Source organism: Lethenteron reissneri, chromosome 40, assembly GCF_015708825.2.
Source record: "Lethenteron reissneri isolate LAM-NWPU_2019-01 chromosome 40, ASM1570882v1, whole genome shotgun sequence".
NCBI classification, from domain to species: Eukaryota; Metazoa; Chordata; class Hyperoartia; order Petromyzontiformes; family Petromyzontidae; genus Lethenteron; species Lethenteron reissneri.
The window spans coordinates 10,548,633-10,564,634 of record NC_083818.1 but is presented as its reverse complement, the minus strand read 5'-3'; the positions used below and the strand labels follow the sequence as shown (position 1 = coordinate 10,564,634).

At 41.9% G+C, this 16,002-nt stretch overlaps 1 protein-coding gene across 1 annotated transcript; it reads left to right on the top strand.

Annotated features, from left to right (window-relative positions):
• The first annotated feature begins 12,942 nt into the window (after positions 1–12,942).
• Positions 12,943–15,133, top strand: LOC133352371 (olfactory receptor 51F2-like). The gene is made up of 2 exons (XM_061567966.1): positions 12,943–13,019; positions 14,118–15,133. Exon 2 carries the CDS (start codon positions 14,126–14,128, stop codon positions 15,131–15,133), a length of 1,008 nt encoding a protein of 335 aa, XP_061423950.1. The 5' UTR covers positions 12,943–13,019; positions 14,118–14,125.
• The last annotated feature ends 869 nt before the right edge of the window (positions 15,134–16,002 follow it).

Here is a 16,002-nt window from a genome sequence, read left to right as displayed (position 1 = left end):
AATTGCAATAAGCAGAGGACAATTGCGTGCATGAAATGTAGTGTTTTTTAGGTGGTATGAACCATTATTTTTAATTGCACAAGAACATGGACATTGCGTACTAAAGGGGTGCATGATGTGTGTATGTTAATATTAGAGTTTAAATGTTTACTACTGCATTCATTGTAAAACACTGTCTGTTATCGCAATTAAAGCCTACCCTACCAACCTGCATGGGAATTTAGCAAACATAACATGTTGCATTGTTGTACAGCAGATAATTTTCGAGTTTGTACTTATGTTAATGATAAAGGTCCTAAACGTGTATGCAATATTAAACGACCAACATGCACAGACATTTGTAGAATAACCTCAGCAAGCGAACCTGTGAGACCAAAGAAGTCCCTCTTATGTGCAGTCACATTACCCACAATTCCTATTATTCACAAGATCACAATACATTTTTTTATCCGCATCCCCATTTTTCCTATGATCACCATCATGAATTGTGGAGCATTCTTCCCATGAAAGCAATTTATTTTACGGAAGAGGGAAGTTGAGTGGCAAATTCATTCCATTAGGTCCTCAGCTCGGTCACCAGTGACTGCACACACGAACAAAAAAACTCACCGCACCAAATATAGTTTTGCGCCTAATTTGAATACATTCTGAGAATTCAATATCGGTGTCACTGCCATTCGACGAACATCACTGTTCGTGTCAACGCAGTTGGTATAGCACTGCCCTCTACCGTGTTGTGTAAACCAGAGGTCGCAGAGACAGCTGTCTTTACACGGCAGCACAATCTGTGTTGACACGGCCGCTCAATGTGTGTTTAAGCGGTAGCTTGTATACGTGGCTTTACGCGACAGCGTAAAGTGTGCCGTGTTGTGTTAAACAAATTAATCCGCCACATAGCAACATCGACCTCGATTGCCAGGCTAATGCCATCTCGAAGGCTGCTTTTGAGTTTACCTTGCATCGCACAGGGACAGCTGCCACTAGGGGGGCCCCTTACCGCATCATTCTTCGAGATGCACTGCGTGGGAAGTGCGGTATATACAATGAGCAATGGAGATATTATCATGCTAGCGGACGTGCTTGTGTGTATGTATGTTGAACTTCTTTCGCACCGTACCTAACCAACCGAGCAAACCGGAGGTATCAGCAGTCATAGGGATATGATTTGCTGCACGACGGATTTTGAGAATATAATGGATGTGGCTCCCTCTTTGAGCCTCTTCTCCAACATCTGGGGAAATGCATTCATTAGCATTAGAGAGCACGGAGTTCGGTGGGGCTTACGGAAGAATGCAGGGATTCACCTAATTTGACTTTGAAGTGCCTCAAAGATTGATATGTGGTCTCATATCATACACTTCCATGTTTGCTAATAACAAGCATGAGATACTGTCCTATGTTTTCTTATTATTAGCATTTATATGTGTTAATAGGAATGGTTAAGTGGTTGAGTGGCTTGATGCAGTGTTTTTTGGATAAGATTTTCATTGTGTATTTGTAATACATTTATTTTTAAGTATTGGTTAATGCATAAAAATCTAACTGTGTGGTGGTCTGTATGCAATGTACATGTATGCTTGCTGTCAATGTACCATATATCCATATTAATATAAACAGACAATTGTTTACATTATAGTACAGCAACAAGGCACAGACAAAAAAGTGCATCAGTTGACATACAAAAATGTTAAGAAACCCGCATATACGAGAGCAATGTAATGTTCAGAAATATTGAGTACTGGGGTTGAAATTTCATATTTTTGGGGCTCTTTGTTTAGTGTTTTGTGTCCGCTGTCAGAGGAATTTTGGTCACATTGGTCAGTGTCTCTGCTTCCTATGGATAGTCATGGGTCATTGGATAGTCATGGGTCATTGAATACCCTGTTCTAGATCAAATCCCCATGACTGGTGATACTAAATGTGCTTAATTCCTATACATTTGTAATCTGAAATCCAAAATCAACCCCGCAACTTTTACTGGCGTTGAAGTATTAACTGGCCTTCCAATTCTGTAATTGTCACAAGCACTCACGTTCTCATTGCTGCCATTATAGCCATATGTAAACGTTGCCCCGATGAATAGTTGTCATCATATTGTAACTGCGTTCTTTAATAAACTTCACGTATGTTTATATCCTGAGAGGACACGCGTGTAAAATCAGTTTCATGCTATTCGAATATGCAGTGATGTAAGAACGCCACTCTCTTCATACGCGTGATACATCTTCCACCTATTGGTAGAATCTGGAATGAAAATGATTGAACATCAGTGCGAGGGACATGCTCCATTCACTGTGCAATATACATTAATTTTTTCAAAATCCCACTGACATAATTGAAAAGTCTAAACCTAGTATTCATAAAATAAACCTAGTATGTCTGAAAGCAACACATTTACTCACACATACAATAATACTAGCACATTTGTAAAGTAATATATTGTAAAGTAATATATTAATTACTGTTCTTATATTCACAACACTTCGTGGGATTATTATAATATATATTTATATTTTTCACTTGTCTTATTTTTTAAGCATGTTGATACTCCATCTCATGAATATTTGCTGACAGTACAATTGGGGCCAAAACTAGGGAAACAACTAAAATAGAACTGGAATTTCACCATTAGAAGTGGCATGACCAGCGCCACAGTTGTCCACCTGAGTTTACCAAGTGTTGATGTTTACAGACCACGCCAGATCAAGCTAAGAACTGCAACCAACAGCCCCACACACAACCGCACGCACGCACACACACACACACACGGCACCCAGGATGCAAAACTCACACAGAGACAAAGCAAAACTGTCCATGTTTTATCAGTGAATGGATATGAAAACAAAATTCTAGTACCAGCAAATGTGCCCGTGCACTTGCCTGCACAATACGTGTGCGCAGAGGCAGCACATACCTATCAGATAAATTATTGGGAAGCTTTGAATGTCAAAAATGCTAATTGGATGAGGTTTACTGAAAAAAAGCGTATATTTGCAAAAAAGTAAAACTGGTTAACGTTTCACATCACGTGTGCTGTTGAAGATGACTCAAGCTTTGTTTAAAACAAAGTAAAAATCTATCGGAATTATATTCCCAACATTTCAACCAAGCAGTTCCAAATGCAATATAATAATTTCATAATGAATGATACATTTATTAACACACTACATAAATCTGACCTGGCAAATCATTTTTTTCGCTCCATATACAAACCATTGTGTGGAGTGCCTTTATATTTGTCCATCAGTGCTTTAAATACGTCTAACAGAGTACACATATCCTCGCTTCTAAGGGTCACATTGATTTCTGTTCACTCTTTTACATCACTTCTTTTCCCTTAAATAGCTGCCGTCTATCGGCTAACTTCCCATCTCAGATATAAAACAGCTCTGAGCAATACGTAAGTCCGGAAGAGAACGTGGTAGGTAAGGGTTGTAGGTATGATTATTAAAAGAAGAAGAAAAAACAAATGTCGCACTGGGCGGGACAAGGGTGCCGGGATTGGCATGGGTCGCTTGGCCGAATGGCGCAACGCTAAGACATTAAGACCAGCTGGTGTGATACCGTGAGGACAGATCTGGGAGGGTGGCGTTGGCACCGGGCAGAAGTTGCGGTGTCTTGCAGAGGGTGCAAAGCATTGGCGAGGTGAGGAGGCACCAACGGCTTTGGCCACGACATCTTTGATGTTCACCTGTTTGTGGTGTCCCTTGGGAATGCGTATGAGGCCCCTTACTATTTTGTATCGATGTGCTGCCGTTGGGTGATATTGGTCGACGTTTCCAGTTGTGCACAAGTACACATACCAATCAAACTCAACGTGTTCGTCAATAACATCGTGGGCCTTGAAAGGCAAAACAATATATAAAAAACTGATGTTTTTGAAAAAGGATTTTTTTGGAGAGAAGGGTAATTTCCCCAAAACGTTGCCTGTTGTATAGTTTTTTATTGTAAGGCAAGAGAGTTGTTGAAGGATGTGTTGAGTTTTTTTTTACAGATTGAAGTGAATTTTCATTTCCATAGTGATGGCACAGTTGTATATTTTCGTTACACTTGATCTGGCTCTGACTTGGCTGTTCTGTCTGATTGTCTTGCAGACAGTAATACTAATGGATGCAACAAACTTTTTTCAAGTTTAAGTGAAAAAAACAGGTAATTATATCGTATTGCAAACATCATCGTCACAAGCTAAATTTTTCAAAAGTTGGAATAAAAAATATAAAATTTTAAAGTATTGTTAATATTGACCTATTCTTAATGTTCATATTTGTTTTTTTACATCTCATAATGGCCAATCTCAGATTCCATCTCTCCTGCCCTGATGCTGAGACAATCGAATAATTACTCAATTTCAACAACATTAAAACAATGCTGTTGTTATCATTGCATCCATGAGCAATAAGATGTTTTTTGTATCTGTTTATGTTATCTGAGTTGCAATTTTGAGTTACTGAATGGACATACACTATTGTGGTGGGATTGTTGAGAACAGTACTTCGTGGGGCCTGAATCCTGAAAGGCGCTCCATCATATAAATTTAATGCTACTTGATAATTGTTTTTTTATCCTTCTATTTGGCAACAAAACTGACACCTTTTTTTACAAGGAGTCATGTTTGCATAGACCACAATACTTGCAGCCATAATGCAGATGACGCCAAAAGGCCTTTTGGCGTCATCTGGTCCAACCCATGTGAGACTAGGCTCTAAGAAAAGCTGTCTCGGGTGTGGACCAATCAACTTCAATGACACTGCATATAAGATCAGAGTTATGTTTTTTGTTTGCATTATGGCTGCAGGTATTGTGGTCTATGCAAACATGACTCCTTGTAAAAAAGGTGTCAGTTTTGTTGCCAGATAGAAGGGTAAAAAAACAATTATCATATTTTTTACTGGCAAATGAGGTTCCAATGGTGTGAATGCTACTTGTTGTATTTAATGTAATGCATCTTTGCATTGCAGAACTTGGTTCTCCGTGTGTGGAAAATCATTGAAGCTGCCAATAGAATGGCGAACTAGCCAAGAGTAATACGTTTCGAGCCGTCATCATTTCCACGCCTTCTTGGGCCCACGATGGAGGTGAATACCTCTTCGAGATACGGCTTGCTTACGAACGCGTCCCAGTTGACGAGCATCCAGTCATCAAATCGCAAAAAGATGGCCATGTTCTCCGCCATGCTGCTGCTGTCACTGTCCTTCACGTTCCTGGTCTTGTACCTCATGCTGAGGAACTACTCGCTGAGGGAGAAGCTCCGGTTCGTTCTGCTCGTCACCCTCCTCCTGAGCCAGGTCATGTTTAACACGATGCAATGTTTCTTTTACCTCTTGGAGCTACAGCAAATCCAGCTCTCCCGGATCATGTGCACGGTGTACTTCACATTCCTCTCCCTATCCTCCTTCAGCGAACTCTACAGCATCGCGGCGATGTCGGTCGATAAGTACGTGGCGATCTGCTGGGTGCTCAGGTACAACGAGATATGCTCCATCGAGAGGTTCTGGAAGGTCGTCGCCATCGTCGTCTTGATGGCCTCCTCCTCGTCTCTCTTGCAACTTGTCTTGCGCCTGGCAACGCCGATGATCAGCGAGGATGATCAACCGGGTCAGTTCGCGTACTGCTCCATTGACTCCCTCAACGCGAAGTCGCTCATCGTCAGGAGCATCGTGAACTTCTTGAACGTCTTGCCGATCCTGATATCCATCGTGGTCCTGTCCGTGTGCTACTGCCTTATCTCCCGCGAAGGGAAGCGAAACGGGAGCATTCGCGTCGCGAGTAAGCGCGCCCGCTACACGGTGATGTTCCACTCCCTGCAGGTCTCCTTTTACGTCCTTCCGATATTTCTGTACTATGTGGAGAAGGTCTATTTCACCATTGCAGAGGGTACCGTGGAGCCGCTGTTAATACTCAAGACAATTGTCTTCGGGGCCGCTCAGGGCTTGAGTCCCATTGTGTATGGATTGAGGGCAGATGAGCTAAGAGAGGCCTTATTGCGGGTGCTTTGTAAAAACCGCCGGGTTTCAGATATCCATGGACATGTGTAAGTTGTAGTCGAATGTAACGCATTAGCTATGCGTAAGTAATTGTGAATTTTGCGAAGGAGACTTAACACATATAATCTACTGTATAAGCACATGTGTGTGTAACGCAAGTACATTAGGATAATTGCTTCTATATCATGGATAAAAATGTATGTTTATAAAAAAAATCTCATCTGTGTGTTCAATAGTTTGTGCAATCGTAACTGTGGTTGAACAATAATAAAATAGCAACAAAACAAAACGGTGTAGCGAGTCCACATTCTCTCTTAAGGAAGCCAAGAATCAGTGTAGTAATACTACTTTCATTTTAAATTGCATCATTCATGCGAATGGCATCTCATAATGCTGCACATCAATTATATATATGACCAAATCCCATACACAGCTACTACGAAGCAATGAAAACCCTACTACTTCCAAAGCAACATCTAAAATTAATGAACAAATTAAGTAATGGCACGAAGACCAAAAGCACATACAACAGCAAAGTTTTCACAACAAAGAAATTAGTCCATGAGATCTCTACTACTTCCCAACTAAGCCAGGCAACCTACACGGGGAGGGGGGGGGGGGAGTTCCAAAAAGTGACGACCCATATCAGCAAGATGTGTGTACTACGACAACAACGTGCGCATGACAAGTGGGAAGGCAGGGGCCGTGTGCAGGAAAGGGACCCCGAATGGAAATGAACGACGTTCAATATTCGCTCGTTTTTTACGAACTTGCCATCCGCGATTTTGGCTATCCGCGAATCGCATCTGGAACTCGACACGGCTGCATCGAGAGAGCGAGAGAAAGAAAGTGACGAGAGATAAAGTGACGAGAGATAAAGTGACGAAAGATAAAGTGATGAGAGATAAAGTGGTGAGAGATAAAGTGATGCGAGATAAAGTGATGCGAGATAAAGTGATGACAGATAAAGTTACGAGAGATAAAGTGATGAGAGATAAAGTGATGAGAGATAAAGTGCCGAGAGATAAAGTGAAGAGAGATAAAGTGACGAGAGATAAAGTGAAGAGAGATAAAGTGAAGAGAGATAAAGTGAAGAGAGATAAAGTGATGAGAGATAAACTGATGAGAATTACAGTGATGAGAGATAAAGTGACGAGAGATAAAGTGATGAGCGATAAAGTGATAAGATGAAGTGGTAATGCACATCATCATTATTTAAAGCAAGTTAATTTATAAACTCTGCATTTAATTCCGTAATATATATACAGTATATTTTTGTTACTTTGTGTACGTAAAACGAGTTACATTTTTGTTGTGATATAATAACGTTATGTTTTTAATAGTTTATTTGCGTATTTATTTAATATCATCATGCACAAAATTAGCTGTTCCCGAGCACCTCCGGGAAGTGTGCTCTCGCGAAGGACGAGGGAACGCTGTCGACACCAACACGCCGATTGAAATTACGACCGAGGTGTCCGCAAGACGATTTAACGATTTATAATTAATATTTTTGTTAGGCCACTTCATGGTCCGTGCACATTTTTTGTTGTTTTGCCGTGACCCCCTCCACCACCCGACAAAGCCTAAGCTCACATTAAATTGCCACGCATTCGGGTATTTGACGACGTGCCAAAGATTATTGTCCTTCAGGTCACCGCCGGTGTTAAATGCTGGCGCTCGTCGGAAACAGAAATATAATCCGATCACGAGTTCAATACGTGATGAGCTGCACTGGCTAACCTATTAAATACAGAATTGCGTAAAAATAATGCCGACTAGTCTTTAAGAGTCTCCATCTATCTACTCCGTCCTATCTCGCCGTTCAAGTGCATACCAGCTTCAACAGACCGACATCGACTGGGGCTACGTTCCGTCGCTGGCGGTGACCTGCTGCTGCTCCCACGAGTAAACATCGCGCGATGCGGTGGCGCAACTTCGGGGTCTCCAGCTAGCAGCTCGTGTTCGGCATCCATCCCTGAGTCGGAGCCAGTTTCGCAACAGACTCTAAAACAGTGTTTGTTGTTGTTATTGTTGTTGTTGTTGTTGTTTCAGAGAGCCAGCTTCAATGTGTGACGGACTGGATTCGTAAGAGTGCTCAAATTCCAAAGAACACAGGATGAGATGTTACTATGCTTTGTGCAAGCACTTCCAAGAGTTCATGAACAGTGAGCCTGGTGACATTTGGGGAGCGCATCGTCAGTAGTGAACCTTTGGGTCCTAGGGTGTTTCGGCCTTTCATACTATACACCCTCCCCAAAGGCGGCCAGCGACAGGGTGATCAATCCTACGCTTGCGTCCCATTCCCAATTAGTCATAGGAGTTGCCTTGTTGTTGATAGCCAACATCCCAGCTTCAATGTGCTACGGACTGGACTCGTAAGAGTGCGCAATAATTACAAATGTTATTACTTACTCACCGCTGAGGTCAAGAAGAAAATTCGTAACCAAACTCTGCGATTAGATGCGACGTTTAACTTCAAACTGCGTCAAGGTTCTTTGGGGGAAAAAAAACCCAGCACGTCAGAAAAATCGTGTCATCTGATTTACCAACGATTGTGTATTGGCGCGTTCGCATGAAACCAATAATTAATGCAGCTCAGTATGGGCCCATTTAATCTCGAATTAATCCACATCGGTGTGTGAGAGTGGTAAGATATTAATATCGAATTGCACAATTCGTTAAGGTATTTGTGCAAGCCCCCTCAGCAGAGATTTGGTTTTGGAAACCCCCATTGAATTGACAAAACGCTAGTCAGATGACAAAGCAGATATAGACGGGATATATGCATACAGTTATATGAGAATGAGCTTGTTCTGTTTTTTTTTATACAGGAAAACCTTGCCCGACGCAGCTTTATCCAATGCGTGTTTCAGCTTTGCCTAATGAGGTCTGTTTTCCGAAATACGGGAGTGATGTTTCGACTTATTCGGAGTTTGACGCTGCTATGATTATTATCATCTACGCGTCGAAAATGAGTGCCTTGAGACTGCTGTATCCGTTAGAAGGTGCGAACATATCGACCGCTAGAAAGATGTATTTAGCACGTGTGTCTAAATGCTTTTTGCGCGTTTATATCGCCAAATATTATATTTTGTTTGCAGCAATCTTGGCCGTACTATGTGTATTGTATTTTACACGTTAACATTAGATTGTCCACAAACTTAATATGTCGTGAAGACATGTATCAATGTGCAAGGATGCTTAAGATTTAATAGGGCATGGGGGTTTATATTGCTAGCAAAAACAGAGACAAGACAACATCTGGAAATTTCTCGCAATTCGTTGCCAAAGAGGAATAAGTGTGGCTCGTGGAATAAGTAATTTATGATTTTAAAAAATGAATGCTTTGTAAAAATATACATTCATATTTGGAGAGTACTTTAGATGATTTTTTTATATTTTGACAATATACATGTGAACCAGGGGAATACTTGTGGTAGCCAATTATTAAACATAAAATAAGACCAGCTTATTGCATTAAACATTGAATCGTACAATTTGAGTAATTTACTGTTTTGCAAAAGAGATTTGTTTTTATTTTCCATGGCACGCATTTGTACAACATTGTTTTTTTTCCACTGTTAACCATCTTTTTCTGAATGTAAATGTGTGTAAATTGCATGGACTACATCGTGTATAGCTTAATTTAACTTCAAACATACTCCGCGTCCTACATGCATGTGAAAAATGATAATGGACCCGAACGTGTTTATTCTATTCGTGAATAGGGTACGGTTGTTGTTGTTTTTGGAATGACAAACCCGCACGCATTTCGACGTGTCACAGCAATTTTCCAAATAACTCTCATGAGGATAAACCGCACTTATTCAAACAAAGCAAGTTAACTGCAGACCCGATACATCACATGGAAGGAAATCGTGACGTTAAATTTTTTTTTAATATCAACCAAGCAGAACATGTGACAATGTTTATACCCGTGAATGTTGAATGGCTCTGATGTGCAAGAGCTGTGCGGGAAATGCAACCGAGACACCCTAATCAGGCCATGTCCGATGACTGAAGCATATCGCCACTCCCTTAAAACCATGGGGATGTAACTGTCGTCAAGGTGATATTCACAGTTTTACCTGGAGTGTGCGTACAGCGTGATGGGGGGGGGAGGGGGAGACGTGGGTGGGGTTTTTATTCAAAGTGAATAACATTAAGCACTAGACACGAGTAGGTTGATAACATTCAATCCAGCTGTGGAAATTGTAGATATTTTTTCCCCCCAAATTAACAAAAACATAGTTCAAACAAAAAGCTTGGACTGTAAATTTTGATTTAAAGCTTTCGTGACTGCAGGGATTTATCTTCTTGGTTCTTTCGGTAAAGTCACGTAGACGCTGTCTCCTCGACAGACCTGGTCTTCACCTGAGGACGGCTGCTTGCGTTCTGGCCGAAACGTCGTGAGAATTGTTTTATTATGTTTTATTTTTATAATTTTATTACTTCCCTTCTACGTGACTTTACCGAAAGAACCAAGAAGAAACTTGGACTGGTCTTGACTTAACCAGGGCTCATCAACACATGGTGGCAGATCACCTCAAATACTTCATATCTGGTGTTGGCTCCCGATCCAATCTCGCATCAACTTCAAGGTTGCCCTCACTAAGATTTACCATGATCCCGTCCAACCATACCGCTCCCCTCTCATCTCCCTCTACTCCCCTCCACGCCCTCGATCTCCATCGTGGCTTCCGTTCCTATTCTCTCTAATCAAGCAGCAAAACGCCGAACGAAATTCCAAATCTCGACTCATTTTGGGTGGGGAGGTCGCTCCTTCTCCTCTGCTGCCCCTACAATATGGAACTCGCTGCCTCCAGACGTGTTCAAGTCCAGGCACAACACCTTACCCCTATGACCATCTCTTCCCTGGTATATAAAACATACACTGTATACAATGTGCATGTCACACCAATTTTGAACAGTATTTAGAGGCGCAATTGTACTTTGACGTTTCACGTATAAACAGTAATTATATCTTAAATTTCATCGCATCAAACCGTGCGACTTTGCTGCCTGTTGTGTATATAGGTGCGTTGAACTTCTTTCGCAATGTACATAGCCAACCCTGCTAATCGGAGGTGCGGGAACAGTCCACCAATTACTCCAACTCAGTGTCTCTGTTGCCAAAAGAGCAGTGAGCGAATGCCCAGCTCCCTTGCCAGCTCTGAGCTGCCGAGGGTGGAAACTCCACATTCCCACATGAGGGGTAAACCCACTTCACTGATTGACCACTGGCTCAAGGATTTTCACTTAAGGAAGCTAGAGCGCTCCTCCAGAGGCTATTTGGTCGAATCTTCCACGCTTGCCAAACGTCTTGGATGAGGTGGGACTTACCCACACTTTACCCCACCCATAGGTTACCTGCTGATTGACCAACTGTGGTGAACTCAGTTAGACTGTTGAGGGAGGGGGGAGGCAGATGTGGGGTGATTGCAAAAATGTACACCATTGTTTCAACTGCATTTCCAGTGGGACTCACACATTCCACTATAGCAGCATTCCCCCATCCATGAAGAGGCACACATTTTATTGATAACAAATGAATGATGGCTCAAGTCAAACCAGCACTGCACCTAAAATCTTCCAATCGTGAGCTATCTATGAATCTCCCTGTAGTTGTACTATCCATTATCACTGTGTGGCCTTTAGAGTACCGAATTTAATGAATGCTTCTGTCTGCCGTGGTGGCGAGATGTTAACTACCTCGCCTGGCATACAGGATGGTCGTGGTTTAGATCCAGACCGTGACCCCTGTATATTTGGAGTGTTGTGTCTCTATCTCTCTCCCCGTGGTCCGCGTGGATTTCTTTCCGGTTCCTCGGGTGTTTCCCTCCACATTTAGAAACGCGCGTTTAGAGTATTTGGCTGCTGCTATAAACGCCCACGTGACACTCCACTTCGTTGAGCTGTCATTTGTAACCAGGTCGCTTCTGAAAAAAGAGCTATAAAACGCAGTGCCTGGTTAAGGAAAAAAGTTTGTTAAATTCTCACTGCTTGGACAAAGACCTTTTAATTTCCTTAGTTGCTTTGGTGCCTATAGTGGCTTTCAATGTTTGTTTTACGTCATATCCCTGCCATCTTCTCTGCTGGCGTTGCTTCTTTTGCCTTCTCTCGGTATCCAACTCCGTGGCCCGCCCATTCTTCCTTCGCATGTATTTTGCTCAACAAAACAGAGCTTTAAAACAACTGCAACACTGCCCTCTTGTGGAAACCCGCGACATTTTCACCGCATTGCCACCGCTCTCAACACGCCTGCCATTCATTCTCGGCAAGCTCTTCGTCATAAACAGAAGATTGAAAGACAAGCCTGCAGTGCAAGTGACAAAACTATGGCCAACATTGCAAATCACTGTGACAGCAAAACTAAACGAATTCTCTCATGAAGCCCTCTCGTGGCGAGCAGACCTCGACAAATTGGCATTTAGGTCCTGACCACATTTTCATCATACGCAGGGATATAATAAACATAGTTGATGCTTCCATGTTGTAATTACATTAAATGTGCCCATGTTGCAATTACTGTACATATAAATCCATGCATTCTTCATTTGAAGTGTTACATTGTACGATTGCTTTATAATTGTCATGATTTTTAATGCCACGAGTGTATACCAACATACATATGTCTGTATCAAGAGCCCTACTCATTTCACACTCTAATTAGGCTCACGATTCTAGGTTGTTCCATTTGCAAAAAAAACAACAACACTGCCACACGTTTAGCCTGTTACATTGCAAAAAAGATGCAAGTAAGGCTCGATCCCATGGGAACTTGGTGACACATTGCTAATTGCTCAGGCTGCTAAATATCATGGGAGATCATTAGAGAATGCATAAAACTGACCCGGTCCACACAATCGTGAACATTGGCTCCTGCGACATCTTTGGGGATTGTTTTGATTAAACGAAGCACCTCACAATTTACTTGGCCAGCCCTTGACTCAATCACACGCACAATACGACAGTAGCGGACGTTCCAACTTGTTACTCGAGTACATCAAGTGTTGATCATATTCATATCAGGTAAGAGAAATTCGTACGTAACAATAAAAAAATACTATGGAAACCTCATTTGCCAGTAAAAATATGATAATTGGTTCTTTACCCTTCTATCTGGCAACAAAACTGACACCTTTTTACGAGGAGTCATGTTTGCAAAGACCGCAATACCTGCAGTCATAATACAAACAAAAGAACATAACTCTGATAATGTGCACTGTCCTTGAAGTTGATTGGTCCACACCCGAGACAGTGAAAGCTGCAATACCTGCAGTATTATGACTGCAGGTATTGCGGTCTTTGCAAACATGACTCCTCGTAAAAAGGTGTCAGTTTTGTTGCCAGATAGAAGGGTAAAGAACCAATTATCATTAAAAAAATAGTAATTGTTATACAAACTAGAGGCACTGCGTTTATCCATCGGCCCGAGTTCAATTAGAGTTGTAGGTTATACGTGTTATAATATAATATGGTAGTTATTATTTGGGTCTTTCGGTAAAGCCACGTAGATAGAAAAAAAAATATGGTAGTTGCTTTCCCGAAGAACACCGCGTTATGGAAACATCGCGTTATAATAACTTAAATAGGGGTAAATCTCAGTCCGCGATAACACGTGAGATGCGTACGCAGACTGAACAAAAACTTGATGCACGTGGGTAGCATCCAGAAGCATCCAGCAGCACCCACCATGTGTGATGCTACGCAGAGGCAGCCAAACATCTGCTTATTCCAATTCGCACGAAGAAGATCTGTTCACTCAACCGCGTTGTTACAATTTGCCTCCGCGTTGTAAAAATGTCTTCCCTCGTACATTAATAGCGTTATATAGAAATCGAGGTTTTGAAAACACGCGTTATCAGAGAACCTCCGTTCAGCCCCTTCCCTTTACCAGTTCACATTGACCAGCATGGTGAAGTATGGTCCACCAACTGCTATGTCCGACATGGTGTGGTAAAGTTTTCAACCTGGCAGTGCATTAACAAATAATTGCAAATTATTATCTATAATGTAATCACCAGCTTGGTATTCATGATACCTCGTGACATTTATGAAACTGCAAATTGTGTCGCTTGTTCAAGTGTTGCAAAATTGATGCCTATTAATAACCGATTTATGTTCCAGGCACAAGAATGGAAAACAAATATGTGAAAGCCACCATTCACAGACGATCTACAATGGAAGAAGGTGCATTTGTATACAACGCTTCTTTCAAGAATACGTCTTTCACATCTGCATCTGACACTAGCATCAGCCAGTCTTTTAACATTAAGAAGGTAGCCATGCACTCAACCATGTGGCTACTGTCGGTGGCATTTGCAAGCTTAGTCTTGTACCTCATGCTCAAGAGCCGCTCTCTGAGACAAAAGCTTCGTTTTTTTCTGCTCACGAGCCTCATCATCAGCCAAGTGATTTTCAATTCCATCCAGGTCGTTTTCTACATACTGCTCCTGTGCCAGTATCAGCTGTCCCGGGCAATGTGCGCCGTCTACTTCCTGATTCTCTTCTCCACCCTAAACAACGAACTCTTCAGCGTGTTGGCGATGTCGGTGGACAGATACGTGGCTATTTGCTGGTCGCTGAGGTACAATGAAATCTGCTCGACCGAGAAGTATTGGAAAATCATCGTCGGCGTGGTTGGTTTATCCATCGTATGGCCTGGACTTCGAATGATGAACAATCTACTGCAGAAAAATTCATCGGAACTTAATTCGCCGGTCGTTTGCTCGTTGGATGTAATGGACCCCCCTGGGGCAATGGGAGATCTGGTAACGGCTCTCATTTTAGGTCCCATCGTGATGGCTATCCTCATCAATTTCGGTTGCTACTGCTGCATCTATTTAGAAGGAAAGCGCAGCGGGAACTTAGACATGGCGAACAAGCGCGCTCGCAAAACCGTCATGTACCACTTGGTGCAGATTTCTTTTTTCGTGATGCCGATGTTTCTGTACTATATCGAAAACGCGTTCTTGATTATGACCAGTCCCGTGGTGCAGAACCTCATGCTGTTTCAAACCGTGGTGTTTGGCGTCGCTCAAGGGCTGAGTCCCATTGTGTATGGCTTACGTGCTCGCGAGTTAAGAGAGACACTGCTAAGGGTGTTCTGTACCAATAGACGCATTGGGGAGGCCAACAATTGACTCAATTTCCCCCGTTGTTCATTTAACGATAGCGGAATAAGAAACGGCAAGTCGCTCGATTTAAGAACGTTCGGTTCACGAAATTTGGCGCTCACGCAAATTGTACAAATTACGGACACTTTTCGATTCACGAAATCGAATTTCCGCGTGGACAAATTTCACACTGCGTGCATCACGAGACCAAACGAGAACAAGCCGTGAGGCTGCTGAGTCATCCATCCGCTACAGCGTCTCAGTATCTCGACAGCACCTTAACTTTCCAGTCATTCCAACATGCGGATCTTTTTATGAGTTCCCCGATAAGGTTAATTCTTTTTTTAGCTTTAACTTTAATATAATTTTTTTTTATTTATGTTCTCTATTGTAGTTTTTCTGTGTTGTGACAAGTGATATAGGTGTGTATTTGTTAGGTAAAGAGTAGAGTTGGAGTGACTGTCCGTAACGCATCCCAAACTTTTAGAAATAAATGGAAGTGGGAAAATCATTAAACTTACGCAATTTCGTTTTCCGCATGTTTTAGTTTTTTTTTTTAAGAACGGCATCCCTTTTGTAAATCGAGGGACCTGCAATGATGTGCAAGTACAAAATAACAAAAAAAGAAACACATTTGTCAAACACATTGCCCTAAAGAGGATGAACTTTAGTTTAGGAATTGCTCATTGCTAAACTGCCATAGAAAGGCTTTGCATTTCAGTGGATGCTATACATCCAGAAATATTCCCACTTCCTCCGATTGTGGCTGAAGTTAATAGCCAAATATTACATTGAAATAATTGTGATAGCTACTTTTTACGGGCAAGGTAATTTCATGAATTCGTGATTAACTGTTTTTTTCCGTTTTGCATAAGTAAAAATAATTCCTGAAAATT

What these genes read in the sequence shown, in the direction of transcription:
- LOC133352371 (XM_061567966.1), top strand. Translation starts at nt 14,126, where the DNA reads ATGGAAAACAAATATGTGAAAGCCACCATTCACAGACGATCTACAATG.